The sequence below is a fragment of the Numenius arquata genome, chromosome 16, assembly GCF_964106895.1.
Source record: "Numenius arquata chromosome 16, bNumArq3.hap1.1, whole genome shotgun sequence".
Lineage (NCBI taxonomy): Eukaryota > Metazoa > Chordata > Aves > Charadriiformes > Scolopacidae > Numenius > Numenius arquata.
Window position 1 is genome coordinate 5,923,964 of NC_133591.1, and position 26,213 is coordinate 5,950,176.

Genomic DNA, 26,213 nt, shown 5'->3' on the forward strand with positions numbered 1-26,213 from the left:
AGCCTTCCAGCCGGCTGCAGCCGCGGTTGTTAAGGCGGATGGGAAGCGCCTCTGGTATTTTTCTCCCCTACCTCACCTCCTCGCTCTGCAGCTCGGGGCTACGGGGAGGCTGTGCAGTTTCAGGAGATGCCCGACGTTGCCAAGAAATAATAATAATTAAAAAAAAAAAAAAAGGAAAAAAAAAAAAAAAAAAGGCAGGAGAAAGGCGAAGGGGAGGGAGCAGCCGACCGCGCTGCAGCTCCGCTCCTGCCAGCCCGGGGACGGAGAGCCGGTGCTGTCGGTATGTGGCGGAGCAGCGAGCGAGCTCTAATCTGTTCCTCTGGCTGACCCAGGGCTCGTTGCATCTGAATGTGACCTCTAGACAGAGCATTAATAACGAACGTGGCGCTGACCCAAGCTGACAAGGGGTGCGGCCGCTTGGCACCCGCTCCCGCCCTCCCTCTCTCACTTTCTGTCTCCCTCGCTCTCCTCTGAATGTCAGCGGCAGGGGGAGGGATCCAGGAAAACAAAGCTTGGCTAATAGTTTCCTCCGCTCTCAACTGAATCAAAGGCGCTTTTCTTTGGGGAGGTGCGTGCCGGCGAGCCCAGCGTCGCACCGGCGGGATGCCCTGGCACCCTGGCACACCTTGGCCTTGCGGCCGCTGGCCTGACGGAAGAGGGACGGGGAGAGGTTTGGCATCGGTCTCATCACGGGCAGACCGGGGCCTTTGCTCCGGTACCGGCAAACGGAGGCTGGAAGGAAGAGGAGCCCGGAGAGCATGGTAGTGTGTACTCGGCATTTCAGAGCAAGGGGAAACCCGGAGGGGCAGCCCGGCGGGCGAGAGCCATCAGCTCGCACCCCTCAGCTCTCCGCAGCTGCCGTATTTTACCGGAGCCGTTCCAAGGCTCTCCATCACGGCCGCCCTGCTCCACCCAGGGCTCGGCAAGGGCGGAGGGAGCCCATAAAAGGGTCCCTTAATGGGAGCTCGTCTGGATTAGCAGATCAAGGTTAGAGGCGAAAACCTAAGTGATCTCATCCCCCTACACCCGACGGTACCTGGTGCGATCCTCCAGCCCCTCTCACACCCACGCACCGTCTTGGGAGCGGGGATGGAGGCAGTTCTGGCTACCCCACAGCCAAAATGGTCTGTAACCCCATCCCGGAGGAAGACCGGCACTACGGAGTCAGCGACACCACCCAAGGCATCCCGAAAGCGTGGTCGGCATCACTGAGCTGAATTAGCGCATCGCTTTCCCCCGCCGATCTCGGGGTGGTTGGCAGCGCGTGGGAGGACCGAGGCACAAGGAAGGTGAGTAACTTCTCCAGGGCCGCGGAGCCAGTGGGTGGCAGATCTGGGCGAGCACCGGGCTCCTGACACCGCACCAAGGAAAGCAGTGGGGACGGTGCACGGGGGATGAGCCCATGCCCCTGCACGCGCCGGCGGGACCGTCACACAGGCAGCCGGCTCGGTGTGCTCTCGCCGCAGTGGTGGGTGATGCTCTCCCTTCCTTGAGAAGGTAACACCGGAACCTGGCTGCCGCACTCCCGATGGACCTCTCCTTTGGTGGCCGGACGCCAGAGCGTCTCTGACCTGCCCCAGGGTTATGAGGGAGCTTGGAGTGAAACTCCCCAGCAGCTTTCACACCCATCATGCCATCTCTCCAGAGGGATGTCCTGCCACCAAACAAGGTGTGGGTATGGAGTAGGGACCCCCAGCCAGCTCAGCTCTAGTGTCATCTCCCTGCTCCACTGGCCCTGACTGAGGAACCTCAGCTCCCAGGTCTCCCCTTCGGAGGAGCTGGTCATGGACCACTGCATCAATCTGCTGCAAAAACATTGAGCCCTGTCCTCTGACCACAGACTTGCCCGGCTGTCACCCTCCTGCCACAACCCTCATTTTGCGCTGTGTCCCCATCCTTTGACCCTGGGGCCACACGGGAAGCCTCCCCCCTGGGATGCCTGCTCCCCGAGAGGTGCCACCCCCTCTGGTCCAGCCGGGGACACTCGAGTCTCCAGTGCGGGGCAGCGAGTGCACATGGAGCAGCTGCTCCTGGTGAGCCCAGCTCCCTCCCTTCACCTGGTTAGGATATTATTCCTGCTCTCTTATTGTTGAAAAAATAATGCTCAAAATTAAAATGTAGGCTGTAAATTATAGTAATTACCCAGCAGTTCCCCCTGACAGGCCTTTTGTGTTCCATTCACCGACACTCACTAAGCAAATCCTCACAGTTTGCTCCTACACGCTCGAGAAATGTTCAGCCAAGGGAGGCAGAAAGCGCAGCTCCGGGGGGCACGGTGGGCAGCGGCACCACTATCCCTGGGGTAACATTTTGGCTGAAGAGAAGCAAAACCCCAGCCTGAGATGGCGGGGACAGGACTGCAGCCGACCACAGCCTCTTCCAGGGCAAGCATGCCCTGGATGCAGTTTTGCCCTCATGGCACCCCATCCCGATAATTTCCATCATGCTGCTTCATCTGAACTTCTTGGCAAAGACGTGGCTTCCTCAGAGCAGGCAGATGCCGGTGCTCTGCCCGCAGCGGTGGGCACCAGGGATGGGCAGGCTGGGCTCTCCTCGCTCTGAGCTCCCCTTGCACCCAGCCTGAGTGGAGGGCACCCGGGTGGAGGTCCCCAAGGCACATCCCAGCCCAGGACCAGCAAGAGGGACAACACGCAGTGACTGGCACAGGCTGCAAACCAGCTTCTCCAGCCCACATTTACTGCCATCAGCAGGGTTTTACAGCAGTAAACATCTCCAGCCAGAGAGGGGATGGCTCCATCCACGAGCACAGGGGAGACGAAAGGAGGAAAGTATGGAGCTGCCAGCTTCCTAGCATCGCCCTCACTGCAGCCAACTCCTCGTAAGAGCAGCAGCTGCCCTGCCAGGGAGAAGCAATGGAGGAAAATTCGAAGACCCACACAGACCTACCTCTCCCTGCCCTTCAGCCACCAGCTTGTTAGAAATAACAGTGCAAACCCAAGTTAGGGTTGGGGGAGTGCACACTCGTGCATGTGTTTACCCACTCGCTCGGGCTCCAGAAAGATCCTGCCCAGCCAGACAGCACGCCGAAAGGCAGCTGCACTCGTAAGGTGATGGGAGATGGCTGGCTTCTGTCGTGGGCTTTTCTGTCAGAGGGTTAATTTGAAGAAATCAGTAGTTTCTTAAAAATCACACTTTTTAGTTTCATAGACAGATTGGGACTGGGAAAAAAATGGTTCCGGTCAGTCTTGCTTTCTGAGTTGGTTGTTGGCAGACCTGAAAATCAGCCCCAAAAAAATACCTTCTGTATCCAGGGAAATACTTCACATCTACCCAAAATGAACTATTCAGGAGTGTTCATGGCTTATTTAACTCTCTGACATCAGCTTTTTACATTTGTGCCCAACTCTCCTCTGCCTCATCAGGCTGACTCCATCCCATGGCCTCTCCGGCTCCTTGGCCTGGGAAAAGGCACAAAGGGCCCAAGCTTGGCGCTGCCCCAAGGGCGAGGAGCAAAGAACCTTGGCAAGAGACGGGAGGACCTCAGGTGAGCAAGAAACTGCCATTTCCACACCGCCTCTTTTCAAAGAACAAACCCACTTGTTAAGTGCCAGGGGGAAAACCCAGCGCTGGGGCGAGAACAGATACCAGACTCTGAAGAGTAACGAAGGCCACGCCGAAACCTCACAGTTCATCAAGTTCAGCTCCAGCGTAATTGCGGCTGCCCTGCGATGCCAGGTGCTGGCGGCGAAACACGGTGGAGGGGCTGGGGGGGCAATAAACCCACCTGGCTGCTCCAGGTCGGTGCTCACCCGCTGCTCGCACGCTCCCTGCCAGCCTACCTTTAACTCCTGCCCGCGTGGGCTCCTGCCGGCGGGTCGCCCCAAGGCAGGAGCTGCCTAAACATTGCCTTTTAAGGAGCAGCCCCGTCCCGCTGCCGAAATCCTCCTCACCCTGCCCGTGGCAGAGCAGCGGGTGCTGCCCACTCCCTGGATCAGGAAGGGAAAGGGGGGAAATCCTCGAGCAACTCCGGTTAATCAAAACCTCCTGCTTTCAGGATCACAGCCGTGGAGCAAGGAGGCAATATCAGAAAAACACGCTACCCCATAATTATACCAATCTCTGCACATTTTGACAGACTAGTGAATCAAAGTTTATTGCGTAATAAAAGTGTCATTAAGCAAGAACTTTCCTCTCACTAGGTTTTCGTTCCCCTAGTTAACTTTAATAACATGATACTCCCCTTTATTGTCTCTCCCAGCAGACACAGTCCTGCCTTCTCCCGCTTGGAAACTCTCTGTGCAGCTCCGCGACGCCGGAGCAGAGCAGGCTACTTTGGTGTCTCACTGTCCCAGGGCTGTTTTCTCTTACGTCCCTGAACAAAAGTGACACACGGTGTTTCATGCCATGCACAAAAAAGCCAGGAATGGATGGCAAGGCCAGGCTGATCTCCCAGCTGGTGGGTGCTGGGAGCAGAGGTCACCATCCCCATCTGCCCAAGCAACCTGGGGCGTTAGGGCTGACTTTCCGTAGGGCTCACATCTTGCTTGTTTAACTCCCCAAACTAGCCAGCTGTGGGCTCTCAGACTGGTACCAGTACCTGGGAAGAGCATAGCTGGGGCAGCCAAGTCCTTATGATGAGGAGGATGGTGCCTGTGTCTCTGAGCCCACCCCGAGCCGGGTGCTCACCATGAACTCCGTCCCTGCCCAGCTGTGCCCACAGCAGGCTCTGCCACCTCCTCCAACCTCTGAGGTTACCTCTGGGGTTTCGCAGTCGCTGCGAGTTGGAAACCCCCACCACGCCGGTCCCTGGAAATGCCGAGCAGAGCCAACTTGAAGCATTAAAGCGGCTGCTTCCTGGCAAAGGGGAATTTGGCTTCTCTGTAGAAGTCTGGTGTTGCAATCTCAGTTTCCCAGGTTGTAACGGAGGGGAAAACATCAGCAATCGGGCTTTACACCAGCAAATCTCCCTGCCTTGTCCTGGCCCCTGGGCTGGAATAACGCTACATGCTCCCACGCTTCATCCTTCCTCCATGCAGGCTTTGGCAGCTGGTTTTAAGACTCCTTAAGCGCACCTCCAGCATCCAGCATAAAGCAGCAAGAGGCACTTTCTAACAACCAGATGCAATCTCCAAAACAAAACAGTGCTCGGAAAAGATCCCTCCAATGACCCTTCCCTGCTCAGCACCTGCTCACCCCATTACCTGGCCCCGGGCCAGTTTGCTTGATTAAAGTCTATCTATTAAGTTTTGCATCTATAGAGAGCCCCGCTCGGCAACGTGCAGGATTGGCACTGGGCTGTAGAGAGGGTTGGAACAGCTTAAAGGCGAGTGAGCCAAACACTTTGGGATATTCACAGGCAAAGTAATCCAAGTCCACAGCTCCCATCAGCACCTGGGCAGCCGGCGCTCCAGAACGTGTAATCACCATCCCAGCAGCAGGTGCATTTTCCAAGCAGAGCCGAACCCACTAACACGCCTGTTTGCGTCTGCCATCCCCGAACGGCACTCATTTCCATTTTAATTTCCCATTTACAATCCTCACCGGGCCAGAAGAGTCGGCTGCAATGCAAGCGGGATGCACGGGCTGGGGACGTGAGCTCGACAGCCCATCAACAGGACGTGACTTTGGCAAAAAAAAATTAAAGCAGTGAAAGAGCTGGCGCAGGAGCGGCACGAGGAGGGGAAGTGGCAAGAAGGGCTGTGCTACACTCAGCACTTTTTAAAAACGGTCTCAGCAAAGGCTCTGAATCAGCGCCAGGATGTAAAGTCACCCCACGCTGCCCGCAGCTCTCGCGAGCTCCCCAACACATGGCTGTGGAGAGCCGGGGTTCACCGTCCTCTCCCTGAATCCCAGAGCTGCCGACGCAGGCAGACGCACTCATGTCTGGAACAGATCGCGCCGATAGCACAAACCTCCAGAGAGCGGCACGAAACTACACCTCACGCCACAGGCACCAGAAACCGAAAAAAGCAACAGGCAAAGCGCCTTCCCCATTTCCTGGAGCCCACTCCAGACACGTGTGGGCTCCGGCCACAGCCCAGACATCCCTGTTGTCAGCACAGCTCCTGGGGCTGCAGAGTCTGAGCGTGCCCCCTGTGCCACCGCCTGCCTGCCCAAATCCCCACTGAGGCTCGCTGGGACGCAGCTGGCTGCTGGTTGCAGCAGGACGGGCAGAATCTGGCCCCATGGCTCAAGGCCCACCACCCGTCAGACGCCATCCATCCCCTGTTGCTGGATTAGCTCCAGCAGAGCCAACAGGAGAAAGAAAAGGAGCAGCTCACCTTTTTTAGCCGTCTCCATCTCCTCTTCGGTCCAGCGAGAGCTTTCATTCATCTCCAGAGAAGCTGGGAAGGAGGAAGGAAAGGAGAGCAGTCAGCTGTGAGCGGGACGCAGCAAGCCCGGCGAGTTCGGAGGAGACTGACCAATCCCAAACCCCATCCTGCACCCCATTCCCTGGAGGCACGACAAAACGCCGTGCAGCGCAGAAGTGTTTCTGCAGGGAAGGCTGTGGTGGTGCAGGCTCTGAGGGCTTTTCCACGCCATGGGAACCCATGCACAGCATCCCCCTGGAATGCGCCTCAGTGTTGCAAAGCCTCTACTTTGGGACTGGAAGAGAAGCCAGATGGCTTGAGGGTGGCAGCAGATTTCCTGCTGATTTGGTGCCACGCACTCTGGCCCGCCAACAACAGGTACCTAAGATGGAGCCGATCTGGGCTGTGTGCTTTGGAGGTGGCAGACGCAGGGTGGGACTGTCACCCTCAGTGGAGACGGAGAAACAGCGTCACCTCGGTGGCGACTTTGGCCGACCGCATCTGTTAAGGGAGTTGGCCGTGCTTGACCGCAGACTCCCTTCGGTGCCATCACCAGGCTCTCGGGCATCTCAGAGCCACTTCCATCAAGGCTAGTGGCTCACCCGGAGCAGGGGGACGTGCAGCTCAGGCCAGAGAGGGGTGTCAGCACCTGATTCTTCCCTTTCCCCCACCCCAGGCACGGCGCTGGGGACACCAAGGTCCTGCATAAAGCCTTCACTATGCAACAGTCCCGCTGGCAGCCTAGCACTAGAGCAAACCCTACAATAACAAACCAGGGTGTGAGTCAGAGGCAAAAAACAACTTGGTAAGGAAACAGATTTCCGGCTCAGGCTGCCAAGGGGTTATTACTCTAAACAACAGGCAAAGCATTATTTCAACAGTGATGAGAGATGTTTTGACAGTGTCCTTTTAAAATGGAAAACAGGCTGATAGGTTCAGGAGAAAGGATACGGGCGAGGAGAGAAGGAAGCATCTTCCAAGAAGCTCTACAAGAAGCTGAGACCCTGCAGGAGGACAACACAGGCTCCGATGCCCACGGCATCGGGCAGAGGAATCTCCTTCACAGGTGGCTGAGCACGACTGCAGGTGTCACCTCCTGGAAGTCAGCGCAGGTCACCGCCTCCCCCAGAAACGCCGTCCCCCCCAGGACGACAGCCAAGAGGGAGGGAAATCGATACCTCGCCGCTTCTCCTGGCTGCAGGCAGAGCCGGGGCCACCACACTCATTTACGTAAAAGCGAGTGTCCCCAACGTGCTGCGCAAGGCCCTTTGCTCAGCTTGAGGGTGACTGTTATTGTATGGTAAAGAAATGTCAAAGAAACGGCCCGTTTGGTTTGATTAATGGTATTTACTGAGGTTGCGCAGTTATGAAACAGATGCCCACGGGGAGCTCCGGCACGCTGCAGTTAAACCACAATACGGTTTTGTGTTGTTTTTTAATGTTCAATTGGTATTTAAAATGCAATAACTTTCTTAGCCAACCTAAATTAAAGCACTATTGGAGAGACATAAAGTGAAACCAATTGCTCAGAGATGTCGCTGGAATTGATCCATTCCTTTTTCCCAATTTAACATGGTCTAAAGTCTTTTCCCTGTATTTGCAGCAAAGTTTATCACAGACTCTGAGATGCTGGGATAAAAAAAAAATCCCATCTAAGTTACTGGCATTATCTGCTGCTTCTTTGCAGCATTGCTTAACAAGTTCAAGAGGGAGAGCAGGGCTCCGTTGTGCCGGGAACTATTTATATCGCCTATATGAAAACAGAGTGCTCGCAATCAAGGCTTCAGCCAGTTGTCAGCAGAGGAACAGGGGAGGCGAAACACCTCCGAGTGATTTATAGCACATGGAACAGAATGAGCAAGAAACTGCAGAGCAAGGAAACCGAGAGGAGTCATCCTGCTTTTATTTCTACTTGGCTTAGGTAGCGCAGTAATAATTTTATACTTGATAAAACAGAGGAATATCAGGCAAATTCCTTGATGCATTGGCTTCTTTAAGTCAATACATGAGGAGTTTCCTAGGGTGACCACCACTGATGCTGTGGACACGAGGCAGATGCACCCGATGGGGGCTGTGGATGCTGCTGTGAATTCCCGTCTAGCTTGAGACAGAAACGGCAGCATCACACGGCTCCAGCTGCTGGCAATTGCGGTCCCTGGGTGCCAGGTCACAGGCAGCACGCTTTGCCTCATCCACCTTCCTCTGAAGCGGCTCCCAGCCTCTTCCTGCTGTGCTCAGTCACCCTGCAGCCTTGGAAAATACTGACCACTGCGCCTGGGCAGCTACTGATGGAGGAGATGTGCAGGGGCAATGGGGACCAGCATGGGAAATGCTGCTTTTTGGTCAAAAGAAGTGCAACCTGAGGTGCACAGCGCAACTGCAGCTAAGGTGGAGGCTCCTGAGCAGCCGTAACCCAGTGCCTCCTCACCACGTCCTTCAGCTGCAGAGATGAGGAAGGGACTGGCCCGATTCCCAAGGCGAGGGGGGACACAGTCCCCAAAGGCTCCAGGTAAATTTAAGAACAGGGAGGGCAGGAGAACTGGCAGAGACCCAGGTGAGCCTAGGAGGGCAGAGCAGGCTCCCGCACAGAGCTTGAGGGTACTTGGAGCCAGAGCTGCCGCAGAGGGAAAAACACCTCTGGGTGCAGGAGGTGCATGAGCCCTGCACGAACCCAGCCAACGTGCTGCTAAAAACACTGGCTTCCCTTTTCGTCTTTTGCAATACTTTCCCTCTGAGGCCCTAAAACCCACTAACGCTCAGCCAGGACAACCCAGGCTGGCAAATGCCTCTGATTCATCCAGGCGAACCGTGCTGGGTAATTTGCGGGATAGAGAAACCTCACTGCTGACCTTCCGAAAAGAAGGATTTAACGAAGGAAAACCCTCCCCTGTCAGCAGGGAGCGGAGGAGGGTGATGTCCCATCCCAGCAGAGTGGACACCCCAAAAACCCTGCCAGGGTCCCCCCATCCCCATCGGTACCCACCCAGCTCTGCGCTCTGCTGCGGGGCGGCCGCCTCCTCGTTGTTGGCTTCGTTGGCCATGGAGCGGGTGATGCGGCCCTTGCGCCGGCCCTGGCTGTTGGCAGTTTTGCGACCTTTGGAGGTGACGGCTTCTTTCTCATCGTTGTCTTCCCCAGACGTGTCGTCGTTCTTGTCCCTGTAAAAACAGGGAGGGAAGAAAAAAAAAAAATATGTTGTTGGGTTGGTCTGATTTTTAGGTCAAGCAATTACTTCTCTGCACGTGTTTGGGGATGGTTTTATTTTTTTTTTTGTTGGTCTTTCGGGGTGGGGGGCAGGTCTGCATTTTTTTTTGCACACGCAGGCTCTTTTCCTGGCTGGGAGCAGGCTGGATTGGCGGTGGGGTGATTTGCGGTGGGGTTTGCTTTCTGCAGCTGGCTGCAGCTCCACCACCAAGTGCACGCAGAGACCTGACGGAGACAGGTTTAATACCAGACCATTCAAATTCATCCCTGCCTCCTCCTCATTTATCTTCCTGAAAGGGACCTGCTGGTAAATGTCTTCGCAGCCTAGATATAATGAAGCCAGATGTTCTTTTAAACCAAGTATTAAGCCCATTACAGATAGCTAGCGGTCTGCGTGCCAACCTTTCCCCACCACGGCTCTGATGCTCCCCGTTCAGTGTGAGGGAGGCAGGGCTGGCTCAAGCCCTTCGTCTGGGAGCACTCACGTTGACATCAATAACGCTAAAGGTGAAATGCCACGCTTGGCTGCGCCCGGATTGCTCCTCTGACTCCCGGAGGCTCTCGCAACAAAACAAGCTGGAGGATCAGAGGGGCTTTGTGGGTTGATTTGGTTTATAAAACAAACCAAAAGGAAAAAGGTATCAGAATTGCTTTCCCAGCTTGGGAGCAGGAAGGAAGAGGAATAAAGAGAAGAGCAGACTCTGCCCTTCCCTCCCTGAGGAGGAGGCGAGGTGGGCGCACATGGTCCTGCACGGGGTCAGGCAGCTCTGGACCACACCGCATCCCACCACAGCATCCCACCACCGCAGCCCCAGCCCGATGCCCAGCCCTGGCTGGAGAGGGAGGAGAGCAGGGCAGGGAGGGCTGTTCCTTACTTTGTCAGTTCTTCTTTGTCGTTTTCTGTTTCCTGCTTGTCTTCTTCCTTCTCTCCCTCCTTCTCCTTTTCTTTCTCTTTTTCATCTTTCTCATCTTGGCTGCTCCGGGGCATTTGCTGCTGCTGCTGCAAAACACGGGACATAAAACAAAACAAACCCTCAGTGCTGAGGCGGATACATCGCAGCACCTGGGCCAACCTAAACAAACGCCGTGAGACAATGCTGGGGGCGAGCGGCCAAGAGGAAAAAGCGCTGCAGGCAGAGGGTACGGGCAGGATGCTTATGGAGGTCACGGGGGGCCGAGAGCTTTCCGGGGAGATCAGAGGTAGTTCGAGATCAGGCATGGCAGCTGCTCCACCTCCCCCGGGGTTGGGCAGCACTGCAGGTAGCAAGCAGGGACCCGAAAGGGGGGAAGGCAGGGAGGTGAGAGCAACCCCCTGTTCCCTGCAGGCGATGGCTTAGCGACATCGGTTTGAGATATACAGCCAGTGGGATGCATTTTGCTGGAGCACGAAGGAGACAAGGGCACCAGCGATGCCTGAGGCTCAGTGATATCAACGCTGTGATCTTTTTCCCAAGCATCTGACATGACCCATGGGGAAAGTTTATGGCCCTGTAACACCGAGAAGGGAAGCTGCCCGGCTCCCTGCCTTCTCCGTACTGCCTGGCACACTTGGTGGAGGCTGTGCTCCCAACTGCCCCAACACCACTGCTGTCACCACGACTGAAGGCGCCGTGGTACCCGAGGGAGGGACATGGTGATTATAATAGTTCTGGATTTTGTTTCAACAGCTGCAGGAAGGAGGATGCTGGGGAGGCCTGGTTCCCCTGACCTCCCTTCCCTCTGGCAACCGGCAAAGAGAAGCACTGCATAGAGACGTAGAAATTAGAGACGGAAATGATTTATTAAACCATCCTTCTCCTGGCTAATACAAGGCTGCTTGCTCCAGGAAACCCACGCGGGCTCGCCCAGCCCCTGCCCAAGCGGCTTCCACCACCCCTTGGGAAAGGGCTCGGTGATACAACGGCAGGGAAAAATTGCCTTAAAGCAGGTTTATCAACAGCAAGCGTGATCCCAAGCGGCCTGGTCTGGCCTGCACGCAGCCATGCAGCAAGCGCAGATGAGGTGTGCCCAGGTCTCTCGAACCAGGGGGACTGGCCTGACCCCGATCCAGGAGCTAAAACAAGTGTGGAGCTGCAAAAGCAGGCTTCGGAGCCGTTTAACAAAAAAGCTTCTGATTCTTTCAGGTTCTGGTCTAACACAAGTTTTTAAAAACCAGGCACTGCTATCACCAAGACCCTGGGGACTTTCAATTCCTCCTTTTGCCCGGGGGAGGTGGCTGTGCCAACAGGACCCCACTCGTTAGCACACGCGTGGCAAGCTCAGCTGGCCCCGTGGCACCTCCCCGCTGGCACACGTGTCAAAGACACCTGTACCACATCAGCTCACACCCCCAGGAATAGCTCCGTGGGATGTGAAGTGGGGGGGATCCAGAGGAGGAGGATCTGGGGAATGGTTGGGATGAGCACTTGGTTGCTTAAGATTTTTCTGGTGTCCACAAATCTCTAACGCCTGGGGACTGGGCTACCTCCTGCAGCAACTGGCCAAGCAACAGTGCCAGGCCCTGGCCCACCAGCCCCCAAACCTGGGGAGAAGCCAGGGGCAGCCAGCGAGTCCATCGGCAGCGGGAGGCGGGCAAGCCTGCACTGGCAGCAGAGAAGCAAGGGCCATCTGTCACATGTGTTTCCCCAGTACTGCCCTGAACTCTCTGACTCCCCGTGAGTCACGGCTTGGTGAACCCTGAGCACAGGTTCAGCCCAGACAAATACCCATGGGGCGAGGGCTGTGACCTCCAATGGCCAGGCCGGGTGCACAGGGCTCTGGGCAGGCTCTGACCCAGCCCTGGCCGTCACACTCACCTGTGTTTCCTTCACCAAGCACTTCGGCAAGGGAGGGGAGCCCAGAAGAGTTTTGCAGTATTTCTCCCACCCTGTCGTGAATGTTTTCTTTTGAGAGATGGGGGGAAACCCCGCATCCTGGAGATCCCCAGCTCCCTGGGGCACGAATCCAGCTCTCCTTCAGCCATAAACCCAGCTGTGACTACACAAGTCCCTGTGCCAGCATCAGGCTGGTGCAGGCTCCCAATGGAAGCTTCAGCATCGTCCCATCTTGTCTCCACGCTCATTCAAACCAAGGGACTGTCACCCCAAGTACCCATCACAGCTCTTCCTCAGAGGAACAGGCTGGGATGGTGGTGGTGCTGGTGAGTTCCCCGTGCCAGCCTGCAAAAGCAGGCGTGGAAAGGCAGGGAGAAAGCCAAGTGGGCACAGAGGTTCACACTGCAACGCAGGCGCTTGCCCAGAGATGCATCCACCAAGCTCTGGCATGACAAGGACAAGCAAATCCCACTGGCCCAGCTTCATGTGGCCACTGCACATCCCTCTCCTCTGGGTTTGCTCCCACAGAAGTTTTAAGCCCAGCGTGGTGGGACATCAAATTAGGGCTTCTCCCACTGCAGAGCAGCATCCCGATCCAAGGATGCCCTCTAGTGATTGCCCTGCTCCAGCCACGACAGAGTGCCCAATGCCAGGAGCGAGAGCTGGGTGGGCACAGCACCCTGCACAGGGGGATGGGATGGGATGGATCTCACCTGCCAGCCCTCTCCTGCTGGGCTGAAATGCGTAAATTGGGCAGCGTCGACACTAAGAGGCCACGGCAGGGAAAACTGTCACCTGCTCCACAAGTGGCTGTATCGATGTCTTCATCTGAAGAAAGCTCCTGGCCAAATGCTGCTTTGAACCTTGGCAAGCAGGCAGTGATGGCTTATCTCCTGCACTGGGGCTTGGCTGCACAGTGGGGCACCCCTTAAACACCCCGGGGAGGACCAACAAGGACAGCCATGCTCACAAATGCCACCTTACATCCTACCCAGGAGGTAAGGGCTGGTCTGGAGGCCATGGGGCTGGCTGAAGGACCCAGACCTCGGGTGGGAGAGCGGGTACCTCAGGGTCCCAAGTGAAGCCGGGTGAGAGCAACAACTGGCACACGGACAAAGGAGGTGGGACACCCCCCTGGGGACCAACCACAGCAGCCACCTCGGCCATGCTATGCGCTCTACCCTGAACCTCAGACTGGCCGGCACTGGAGCCAGACCACGGCATGGCGCAGCGCTGGGAAGTCACAGCTGGGAACCCGCGAGCCGGCCGGTCCCCCCCTCCCAGCGCATGGCTGCCCCCGCGGTGCACGGGGAGGCTATTCTTAGTGCTGGATGCAGACCAGCTCTGGATGATTCAAGGGACGGGACGCCATCCCAAAGCGTGACAGGCCAGGAAATGCTTCCCCAATTACCAGCCGATGTTTCCCTCTGATTCACACTGCCCCGGTTAGAGGTGGACCAGCAGGTGGGTCAGCTCTTAGCGGACACGCCAAAAGCCAGCACCAAAATTACTCCTGGCAAGCTTAAACCTCTCTCCACCTACATCCCTGACCCCCCAGGGATGAGGCACCCCACTTCCAGGAGGCAAAGCAGGTACGTGCTCCCCTCCTTGCACAAGAAGGGGAAGGGATGTGCCCAAGGCCAGGGAAGATGCCTGTGGCAGAGGGCAGGGCTGTCCCTCCCGTCCCTCCCTCCCAGGTCCGACGCTCTAACCACCGGACCGCCCTTCCTCTTCAGCATCGCTACTGCTTGTTTTTGCTGCCGACACATCCTGTTTATTTAAAAAGGCCCCGGGACAAAAACGCACGTGTGAGCAAGCGGCCGATCCTACTCTGAGTTCACAGAGACGGGCGGCCTCCTTCCCTGCGCTCCGGCGTGAGCCGCTCCATAATTACAAACATCTGCTCACCTCTGCCCCAATTTCCCACCGGCCCCGGAACAGCTGGAGAGGAGCACAGGGCTGCCAGCCCTCCCGGGAACACTGCGGGCGCTGCTGGCCACCCCCTTGCCAGGGCCCACGGGCAGGCACGCATGTTGGCCCCGGCGCCCTGCTCCCCTCTGGAGCGACACAGCTCGCCCAGCTCCATCAGGATGGGACAACACGGGGATTTCAGACACCGCAAAGCTCCAGCTCCAAGCGGACTTATGGGGGACACCAGCTTCCAGGTAGGTCCCGAACACTGAAACACTGGCCCTGCTGAGAACTGACCAACTTGCTGCATGTCCCGGCAGTAGGGCTGGCTGGGAGAAAGCCCCTGCGAGGAAGAGGTGCAGCTCCTCCCACTCTGTTTACTTCCTCCGCGGAGGCTCTGCCTGCTTCTGGAAGCAGGAGGAGAGGGCAGGAGGAGGTGGGGGAAGCAGCTCCCCACCTTCGCCCTCCCCAGCCCCCGCCAGAGACGCCTGCCGCCTTGGCACAGAGACGGTGAAACCAGCCAGAAACCCCTTCCCGGCCAGCCGCGTGTCCCCCTGCCTCCAAAGCACCCTGCTCACAGGCTCCCCGTGAGCTCCCAACCCTCATCTCTCCCCAAATCACTCACCTCCCCGCTCCCCGGCTCCCGCGAGCGGCCGGTCCCCGACAGCCCCATCGCCAGCTCCCGGCCCCTGCTCACCGCCCAGCCATCCGGGCGCGCTGCGCCTTACATTCTCCGGCTCTGAAGGCTTCCTGACGATTTGCATAGTTAAGCCGTAAACTAACCACAACATTCCTCTTATGATTTTGCAATCTGCTGGAATAACGTGGTCGCTCTAAGTCGAGTCGATGAATCATCATCTATAAACCACAGCTCTCGTCACCGGGGCTCGCAGTGCTGGCTGCAGCCAGCGTGATTAATCCGCCAGGATGCCAAGCTTAACCTACGGCGCAGGGCTATTTATTTTCCAAACTTACAAATCTCCGGAAAATGACCGCTCCTGCCTTCCCCGTCCCCTCTGAGGTGAGATGTGCTGGGCTGTGGCAGGGGACCGCGCCAGAGCCCTACTCAGAAACCTCCCTCGCTGCCCGCAAGGCATCCTGGCTGGACCATGCACCTTGCAGCCAAGGGATCCATGCCCTCTCCCAGTCCCTGCTCCACAGCACCCTCAAAATATGCACCAAAACACCACTGTTGCCAGCAGGGCTCAGTTCCCCAGCCCCGGTCCTGCTGGGGGCAGGCACGGCCACCGTTTCACAGCACCTCTCCCTATGATGTTTACCTGAGCTCATACCTGGGAGAACCACTCCTGCCCCAGGACCACCAGCTCCTGCCACCCCTGGCCACCCCTCTTGCTGGTGGGTGTGCTGGCAGGCAACCGGCTCAGGTCACAGTGACAGCACTGTGCAAGAGCCTGTCCCCAAGCCCAAGTGCTGGCTGGGGGTGACATCTCCTCTCTGTCATGGCGGGTTTTGAGGGCGGATTGGCTGTGCGGGGGATGCCATTTGACTGCCAACAGGTGCATCATCTCCACTGCTGTCATTACGGTGCCCGGGGCTCTTACAGAAGATGAATGCACCACAGAAACCACCAGCTCCTGCTTGCTCCTTAAATCATGAGGGAGCAAAGCACGACCATCTACAGCCTCGTGCAGAGTGAGCTGCACGTGCCAGGCTGAGCTGCGAGGCACCTCATTTCAGAGCCACCCCACCACATCCCCAGGCACCGCTGGCAGCGAGCTCAAGGGTTTCTGCTCGAAGGCAGCTTTGCAGCCTTTGCCACAGGCTCACTGCAGCAGTGCAGTGACATGTGCCAACCCTCTCCCCACCGTGTCACGCCTAACTCTGACTCAACAGGGACTTTGGAGGGACCTGCACCCCGCCAACGTGAGCCCCATCCCTTCCAGCAGCCGGGAGCACCCGCTCAGCTGTGCCACCTCTCCCGTGCATGGGGTGCTGGCTCCTCACTTCTCCCGTGGGTGACTTCAGACCAATGGCATTTATGATGTTCTCCAGGGGCACTCGGCTGCGGAGCAGGCTTGGGCCGAGGTCACTGCATGCAATCAGGGAGTTGCAAATTAAAACCAGCTCAAGATAAGCCGAAGACAAAAGGCCCATGCTACGCTAGCCAGGAACGGCTGGGGTTTGCTTTGCTGCTTCTCCGGGAGCCAGAGCACGCCGATGATGGCCATATGTGCACGTGGGTGCCTGCTGGCATCACCGTGAATGTCCCATGAGATCCGATATGGGCACCGTGGGGCAGGACGCACTGCGCTCTTTGCGGCACAGCCGGCAGGACTCGGCACTCAGCTCCCACCCCTCTCCCCAGCCCCACAGGACGATGCCCAGAGCTTCTCTGCCAGGAGAAGGGCTGGCACCACACAGCTGTGGCTCGGGAACATCCCTTCTCCTCCACCACCTGCATCCATCCTTCCACCTGCTTTCCAAGTCTCCCTCTGGCAGGTCACACCAACGAGAGCCAGAGCAGGAACCCCCCCACCGAGCACCCACAGCGCCAGCCTCCTCTTTCTTTAGCCATCATGCTGCCCAGGCACCCGAGGTCTCCCCTGGAGCATCCTTCCCCATTTACCGACGCCACAGCAGAGGTCGAGTCACCCGCTGCAGAGATCTGATGTCGCATGGCCACTGCAAACAGTGCTCCCCGCATCTCCCTACCCGTCCCCCGGCGGCAGGCTGGATACGGAGCGCAGCGAGGATGGCTTAGAAACACATGTATGTATCATGTAACTGACTCCTGGGGCCCGGAGCCTCTGATCCGATGGCCTGGAATGCCTCAGCCCTCGCTGCCACCCACCGCCACACAGCCTGGCTTCTCACGACCGCGTGCGGCACCCTCCGCTCATGGGAGAAACCACAAAGCAAAACAAGCCGCTGCCAAAACAACAAGGAGAGGAAGAGGAATGTCTGCCGGCGACTTGGCTTTGATGGCTTGCATCCCGGGGCTGGGTTTGATGCTGCTGGCTGCGGAAACAAGTTGAAAAATCAAAGGGCCGGGCTTGGATTTGATAAGGAGAATGACAGCGAGCATGGGGCTCCCTTGGTTCTGCCCTGACCACGATGGCCCAGAGCTCCTTCGTCAGTAAACAGCATGCTCTGCGAGACAGCAATCATCCCATGGCAGAGATGGAAAACGCCGGGGCCATGCCCAGCATCCCGGGAGGCACTGTGTGCCCACGCACGCTCGCCAGCACGGCTCACGAGCACCACAGGCCACAGAACATGTCCAGCGCCAGCAGCAAAGCACCAGCAGCCACAGCTGAGCTGGGAAAGCCCTGTGCCATCACACAGGCTGCCGGTCCCGGGGGCGAGCAGCACACTGGGGGGCGAGGATAGGGACTGGCTGTGGGACTGTAGGGATGCCAGACACTTTAGTGTCACTTGCCAAACCACAGCACGACCGTGTCTGGTGCATGGGCTCATCTCAGGTGGCACAGGAGCTTTTTGGGCATGGGAGCCTTTTGGGCACGGGCCCCTGTGCAGCTCAGCCCAGCATGGAGGGTGTTGACACCTTCCCACCGTTCACTCCATGATCTCAGTGAAGCACAGAAGCCACTTTTACAAGACCCTGCTCTCTCAGATCCCTCCTTAAATCACTGAGGGCTTTTCCATAAGAGGAAATGTTTCTTTTCTGGGTCGCTGCTGAGTTTTTTAAAAAGCGATTTGATTGCTTGTGAAGGGAAGATGACCCGAGGGGAAGAGAGCAAAACATTTGGAAGCGATGGAGATGAGCCCTCACTCTGTCCCAGGCAGGGAACACGTGTTTTCTCTTCCCTGCGGTTTGCTTTACCCCGCTCCCTGCTGCCTGCAGCACCCCCCGCTGCGTGCCAAGCCCCCTCCGAGCCCTACCAACAGAGGAAGGTGCCGGGTTGGCGGTTTGTGGGACACAGAGCAGCATCCCTGCATGCTGCACAGGCACCGGGGGCAAAGCAAGCCCCGTATCCTTACGGAAGCAGCTTTCTCTGGGATTTTCAACTGAGCCCGCTTTAGAAAGCAACTTAGCGATGATGCAACCTACTTCCCATTGGTTCCCAGTCAATTCCGGATCACAACAACAGATAAAAGGACTCATCCCAAAATCCAACCGCTTCCATCACTCCCTGTCCTGCCAGGAGGACGCTGCAGGATCCCAAATGCCCGACCTGAGGAGTACTCAGGCGGGTGCAGGTGTGGTGGAGTGCTCGTTGGGAGGATGCATCGACCTGCTGTTGAAGAAACACGAGTCCGAACTTGGGGGACAACGGGAATAAGGGGGTTGACGTCACTTTTAAGTGACTATTTTATTATCGCTAACTGCAGACGTGATCAAGCTGCATGGAAGAGTCCAGCTGTGGTGGCCAAAGGGTCCATCAGCAAGTGGCCCATCAACAGCCCGTGCCAGTGCTACCCCGGAGGGAAGTGGCTGCGTGTCCCTGCCTGACCGTGCCTGTCCTCGCTCTGAGCCCGCAGGTCTCCCTGCTGTCCCCACGCTGCCAGCAGCCCACAAGGCCGTGTTGGGACCTGGGGACCAAGCAGCCATCCTCCTGCAGCAATGCATCCTTCGAGTCTTTTCCCAAATATGGCCACATCGTTCTCATTTAATCACCCCCAAAATTGCAGCTGGGATTTCAGGAATGCGAGTTTCCATTGTGTTTGCCCGATTATGCTGCCTGGAGAGGTGGCAGGGATGTGGGAATGCTGCAACGTGCTTGCAATGCGGGAATGGGCATGATGCACCTTATGGGGCACACGTAGGGGACAGGGCTTGGGAGCGACGGAGCCCAGACTGAAAGAGCAGGCGCCAATGGAGGGTTACGGGATCAGTATCAGCTCAGAAATCGCCATGTCTCACACCTCCTCTGCACAGACACCCCAATGCTCAACCTCACCCATGACAGGGCAGCGATGGCCCCTGGGTGACAGCCCTTTACCAACCCCAACATCACGGTCAGTACCTGGCAATCTCGGCACTTCAGAGGGGGCAGGCGGACCTTCCCGTCTGGAGGCACGGAGGCCAACGCGGGCCCTGGCAAAGAGCACTCAGCAAAGCACAGGACAGGCTGCAGACCCCAAGCCCTCACCTGTGAGCCCCCCAGCACCGCTGTCAGGCTGCCCTGTGAGCCAGGATGCACCAGAGCCACACCGAGGTGTAGGAAAAGCACAAGAAATTAGTATTTTCCCAGAAACAACCACTTGGCCTAATGGAAACCAACGTCTTTGCAAGTCACGTACTGCCAGCCACTGAGCAGGACCCGCTGTCTCCAAACATGCTCCAGTGCAACCCTCCATCCTCGCTGTAAGCCCGCTGCTTTCCACAAGGAAGCTTTCGGAGCCCATTTGAGGATTCTAGGGATTAGCTGGTTTTGTCTGGATTTTTTTTGGCTACAAGGAGATGTAGATTTAAAGAGCGAGAGCCTGTGCCGAGCAGCACACACACGAGCACCCAAGGAATAAATGCTCTGTGAGATGTTTCTCCCTGTGAGGCTGCACTGAAAAGCAGGACCAGGACCAGGTTTGATTTCTCATGGGTCCTGCAGCTCCAGCCTGGCCAGGCAGGTTTCCCCAGCCACCAGCAGTGCTGTCACACTGCAGACCTGTCCAGAAAACAAGCCAAATTCAATCCCTTATGTGTCCCAGCAGTGAGCTGACCCGTCCCAGCTGGTGGAATGGGGCAGAACTGGGGGACAGGACAAGCAGCAGGGCCACCTCACAGCAACACTCCCATCCCATCAGCAGAAGATGAACCCGCAACCCCAGCACTGGCATCCCAGGTGTTGTTTCCAACCACACAAACTGCTCCATTACACACCACTTTGCAGCCACAATCATTCCCCCCTCCCTGCTCCGCTGATAATCTCAGTGCTGTTTAAAATACAGCGCTCAAGTAGAGTAATTTATTATTGCACGCAGAGTAATTTATGGGTATTTGTGGCAGCAAAGTTCACTGACCACATCCAGGGCTGTTTCTGTATGATGAGCAGGATTTTATGACAAGTATCTCCCCACGTCTGAAAGAGAAGTTGTCAAGCCCTTTGTCACTAATGAGGAGCCACTCCCCGTATTGATGAAAATCGAATGCTTCCAAGAAATAAATACCATTCATCTCGTTAGCTGTTGTGGTTAATGGAGAGGGGGCACATGGACAATCTGTGGTGTAAGAGGCAGTTTGCAGAGCTCCGGACCTGATCCTCACAGAGGGAGGAGAGGTGATGGCAGGGCAAGGCTGGACCGTGGTGGGAGCTCTGCTCCTGCACTGGGGACAGGGAACACGGAGAGACGGTGCCCATCTGGCACCCCCAGCCCCTGCCAGTCCCGCCGGCTGGGACGGCGCTTCCGTGAAAAAAGTAAATGGGTTGTTTATAAAAATCCGGGCTGGGGCTGTTTATCCGCGTCGGCGAGGGGAATGGTTTGTGTTTGGGGAGGGCGGGACAGCCGGCGGGACGGATAATTCGATTTGGGTTTTGGCAGGGGTTAGGGAAGAGGGTGGGCCTGGGAAAGGCTGTCAGCCCTGGCAGGGGACCGCGCCGGCTGCCCGGGCAGGTCACGCCGCAGCCCCCGCCCCGCCGGCACGGTCCCGGCACCAGTCCCTGGCGGAGGAAGGGGGGGGTCCGGGTAGCTCCCGTCCCCCCGGGAGCCACCGAGCGAGTCCTCGAAAGCGTCAGCACTAACGCACGGCGGCCTTTCGCCGGGGAATACGTGAGCACCGTCTGACAGCTGCGCCAAGGGGGACCGGCATGACGGTATGTCCTGCCGGCCACGTCCCTCCACCATGACTTCATCCACCTCTGAGTCATCCTCAGGGCGGGCAGGCAGCTCCTCCAGCCGCCCATCACTGCTGCCGGCCGACCCGCTGCCGGCGAGAGCACCGGTGGCCTTGCCTGGTGGGACACTCGCCCACCTCCCTATCCTGGCCCCACAGCTTCTCCCCCCAGGAATGCCCCGGCACCGACGTGCTGCAGCCGCTCCACTGCCACGTGGGCAACCCTACTCCAAAATCAAAGCGAATTTATTCTGGAATAAGAACCCCGCACTCCACACGGAATAATTATGTTGAAATAGAGTCACTCGCGTTCCAGCAGGGTTTCAGCTCAACCTTGCGCTACCGCAGCCCGGCTGAACAGCTTGCCCAAAAAAGCGAAGCACATGGCGCTAATTACCTAGCTTCAATTTTGGTGCTCCTCGCTACAGAATTAGGGGTGTTCGCAGAGAAATGCTCTTTGAAATACCCTGAAGAGCAACTGTGACAGCCCCCCCAGGCAACGTATCCATGCAAGGGCCTTTCATTACAAGCTCATGCAAATTTATGCTTATTACTGTACATTAAATATTGGATCAGATCATTTTACCATCACTCAAACTTTTTTTTTTTTTTCCAATGAGAAATTACACGCTTGGAAGTTATTCCTCTTCCCATTGATTCCCCCCTTTCAGGGTTAAATGGCATTTTTCATACCCAAACGCAGAAGATTATTTTAGAAGGGATCTTCATCTCGGGAGCCTGAATATTATGCATAATGATCCATCAGATGTGTGCGCCTTTCATTCATCGGCGCCAGGGAAGGCAGCGTGCCGGGAGCATGCGTCCTGCCTCGGAGCGGGCGGCTGCTCCGTCTTCTGACAAACTGGAAGCAGAATCATGTGAAGTCCCCGCTCTTGGCAGGAGATTTTTAGCAATAAGTAGCAGCTTTATGAGAAATATCCTTTGCCAGGGGACCATCAGCCAGGGAGCAGTGGGATTCTTATTTTTTAATGGACTTTTAATAAGTAGGCCACAATGATAATCTTGACACCAGAGTAGCTTTATTTCTACGTGTAATTATCTCCACTTCGCTCTCAAGCTCCCCGCAGCCTCCAAGAGCAAATAAGACCACCAACCTCTCCGTGAGAAAAGGAGCAAGAAAACAGCATAGGGCCACTTGAAATGCTATTTGTATCAGACCTCATCCGCTCTTCTCATCTGATATAGAAGTCAACCTCTCCTCCTCTCCTCTAAATCAATTAAATCTCACTTTTGGCGTTTAACTCCTTGAACCCTTACCAGCAGCAAAATCTGTGCTCAAAGCACGGGCAGTGCCAGGAACATGGCACTGTGTCTCCTGATGCTGCGGGAAGAGTATTTGCAGCCCTGCCTCTTCCCTGCACGCTGCCCATCCCCGCGCTGTCCCACCATTTCTCCCATCCTTCATCCCGTCACCATCTCTGGGGGCTGAGACCCGGTACAGAGGCCCAGCACCACCACTCCCCAGCCACAGCCCGACTCGTCGCAAGGCCACATGGACAACAGGATGAGGGACCTGCATGGGGTTAAAAATAATCCAGGACCCCCTGGGAATAAGGAGTGAGCACTGGCAGCCAAGGTGCTCGCTGAGCCTCCAGGATGGGTTACCCTCAAACGAGCACACCTTTTGCAGGCGCAGCCAGAATATAAGCAGCTTCTGAAAAGACTCACTAAGCAAAAGTCCTGCCAGGAGCATCCCTCCATCCCAGCCCTTCAGATTTGCCAGTATCTAACCTCTCCCATGCTGGTTGGAGCAGCGGCGAGCTGACCCAGCCTGGCCCAGGAAAGCAGGTCCCATTGGCACCACGCTCAGGGGAGACTCCAGCTCTGTGAAGGTGTGCAAGGGAGACACTTCACTGCTCCCACCAGCTTCTGGCAGGACTTTTAACAACATGTTCCTTCATTACCTTAAAATCCCACCCTAAAACAACTCTCTCCCCAGCACAGCCTCCCTCGGCAGCACGGACCCAGCCGTGCTGCCCCACCAGCCTCCACTATCTTCCTTCTGCAGCAGCGTGCCCTTCCCAAGCCTGCACACAGGCTCTTCCAGCGCTGCTCTGTCTGCACGCAGCCTCGCAGGAAATGGATGCAATCGATGTATGGAAATAGCGGGGGTATCGCAGTACAAAGTGTGCATCTCAAGAGACCCCAAGATCTCTGGGGGAGAGCTGCTCCAGGCTGGATTGTACGCAGCAACTCTTGTTCTGCACCTCTCTCCTTACTGCTGTTTGTGCAGCCAGCTCTTGGCTCTTAAAGCTCGTCTGAACATCCCACCTTCCACCTGAGTATCAAAGAGTCACAGGAAATAGTCACTGCTCCACTTTCCCCCCAGACTCAGCCATCTGACTCTTCCTTCAAAAACAATAATGTTCTGGTTGAGCTGTGCTCCAGCAGAGGTGCAATCCGCTCCCCTCAGAGCCCAGCAGCCTCTGCCTCTCAATGTTTTACAAATACTGCTCTCCCCTACTTGCAAAAACAGTCTTGCCTTTTATTACAGTTGATACAGTAAGTCCCTGCTTCCAAAGGCTGGCACTGAACGAGGCTCCAAACAGCAGCACACGATCACAACTGCCCAGGCTGGACCAGACGCATCAGCGAGGGCAAGAGCCGTGGGAAATTCTGCAGCCAAGGATGCTTTGGATACTTTTAAAAACCAAAATACAAATAGTACCTGCTGGGTGCAGGTGGCTGCCAGGGTAGGTAGGTAGATGCGGAGCAGAGCGTTAGATTGTCTCTCTCCCTCCACACTTGTTACTTGCTCAACTTAACATTGAAACTGGAATGAGCTGTGCTGAATGTCTCCACCGCTAACAAGAAACAAATGTGGTCTCATGTTCTAGTTGCTGTGATCTAACAAAACAGACCATGGTAAACACTATAAAAATGTACTGGAGGGAACCACCCTGTGTTTGCTGGGAGAGGGACTGGATAATCTAATAGGGCTTTATCCATCTCTAATGTCTCTGAAAAAAAGAAGGGAAAACTGGGCCTCGTCCATGACATTCGTCATGTGCTAGCTATTCTGGTGTCTTAATGCTGCAGAAATCAAATTGGAGCGAGGCTACCTATCTGCCTCCCAATCAGGATCTAGACCCAAGTGCTGCTTTTTATGGCCATGCAGTGTGAGGAGCTGCTGATGTCAGTGGTGGCACGGGCCAGGCTAGTTTTTCCATCTCTATCCCCACGTTATCTGGAGAGATATTCCCTTTGGGGTCATCTCACTCTCCTCATGACGTGGATAATCGTTCACCTCATGGACCTGGGGATACACCAGCAGGACCTTCCTCTGGCTGAGAGCATTCCTGGGGACAAGGTACCTGCCCAAAAGGTTAGCACTTATCTGGGTATTGTGGTAGCAGCAGCAACACTGGCGTGGTTACGTCCAGATTGATATCTTGGCCACAGTAACGGCAAGGCTTGATTCAGTCACCTACCTCCAAGCACCTCATGGTGCCCTAGGTACCTGCCTGTCCTTTAACCAAGTGGTTAAGGGTCTCCTCTAGCTTCAGTGCCATATCTGCCAGCCCCCCAGGGATCTCAGAGACCCTCCAGCTCTTCAGATAGATTTATATGCCTCTGCCAGGCGGTCACCAGAAGTCACTTCCACCCAAGTCATTCTCCTCCCATACCTTTACCTGTAGGACGAGCCTTGGGCGGGCTCTGCAAGGCAGGGGCACCCCCACCCAGCTCCCAGGACCCCCATCCCCATTGGCACACCGGCTGCCATCTCTGGAGGGGAGAGAGAAACTGGCCCCGCTCGGTTCTCGCACGGAGCCACAGGCTGCACAGGCAACCCGGCACTACTCCTGACACATGGCCAGGTTTTCTGCATTCACACCATCTCCCTTTTCAAGCATCTTGGGTTTGTTGTTTGCTTTTTTAAAGCTACTGCGACCTTGGCACGGGGATGGACAAACATCAACTGCCAGAAAACAGCATGTTCTGAAAAGCTACACAGAGCAAAACCACATCCCCATCGCAGTCTGCAAGCAAGATCTCCATCTGGGGAGGGGAGAAAAGAAGCATTTGGGGTGCTCAGAGAAAGTGCTGCTGAGAAGCTGCCAGTGCTAAGCGCTGCAGCTCCTTGCAAAGCCCAAGAGACAACGTTTCGACATGCTCCTCCAGTTCTTACCTGGCTCTTCCCACGCCGCCGGTAATTCCTTCTTACAAGGTTCTTGTAATTCTCATTCTTCTTGGTCAGGTAGTAATACAGGACGCAGTCTGCCACCGTCTGCAACGACATGGGCAAGTCAGGGAACAGAAGGTCCCAGCCCCTCGCTCTGTCGGGGTGCAGTCTTCCAGGAGCAGCGTTCAGGCCCTGCCATGGCCATGTCTCCAGCTACTTCTGAAGATCTACAGCCCAAACAGGCTTCCCCACACCTCCCTCCCAAAGCCCTTTGGTGGAGCTGGAAGCAGGGGCAACGCATGTTTCCTTAATAAAAAAGGCTCAGCTCTTCCAAGGGACAGAGTGGGGCCATCCCACAGGCGTGCGGAGACGGAGACGGGGGTGCCGGGCAGAGAGCACCCTGTGTCAGAAGCCAAGCAGGGGGAAGGGCTGACCCCAGATGACTGTGGCAATGGAAGGCAGAAGAGGGAGAGCCGCCTGTCACCCTCTGTTGCGGTTGTGGGAGGCACAACCTGCCACGCGACTGTCAGCTAGTGTTATTTCCAGCCATTAAGCTCACTGGCTCCAGCACACACGACTTTCTCGCAGAAAGATTGAGATCCTGGTGCTCAGGAGCCACCATCCCAACGCCGGCTCCAGCGGTCAGCTCCACAAGCACTGTCCCGGATCGGACATGACAGGAAAACAAGGAACCATGGCCGGGACATATTCTGCTCCTGCCACACTGGGAAAAGTCCTCTGCTGAACTGGGTGCGCACCTGAACACTGGTCTTGGGCTGCACCTTCATATACAGGATCTGTTGCATGAACAGAAATAATCCCCCACACCCATCACATGCCTGCAAGCGCCTGGGAGCCGGGTGCTGCTGCATGATCCAGGGGTGCACGGGGGCTGCGCTCTCCTCATCCCCATGCAGGGAGTGGAACCATTTGCAAAAACAGATTGCAACTTTTAAAGTGTTAATTGGATCTCTTTCTAATCTAGCCCTGATTATACACACACACACGAACACAAAAACTTACAGTCATCTGTTCCAAGGGCTAAGATCACTATTTTTTTTTTTATAATGCAATTTAAAAATCTATTAATTCATTACATTCAGCCATACTTTGCATC

At 56.3% G+C, this 26,213-nt stretch overlaps 1 protein-coding gene across 1 annotated transcript in view; it reads right to left on the minus strand.

Moving 5' to 3' along the window:
- NCOR2 (nuclear receptor corepressor 2) overlaps positions 1 to 26,213 on the minus strand; it is a 177,456-nt gene that overhangs the window by 54,467 nt on the left and 96,776 nt on the right. The window contains exons 13-16 of the mRNA XM_074159904.1: positions 25,103 to 25,201; positions 10,350 to 10,474; positions 9,256 to 9,428; positions 6,243 to 6,305 (exon numbers count right to left, since the gene is read on the minus strand). Coding sequence (XP_074016005.1) covers positions 6,243 to 6,305; positions 9,256 to 9,428; positions 10,350 to 10,474; positions 25,103 to 25,201 — 460 coding nt within the window. The remainder of the gene's footprint in view (positions 1 to 6,242; positions 6,306 to 9,255; positions 9,429 to 10,349; positions 10,475 to 25,102; positions 25,202 to 26,213) is intronic.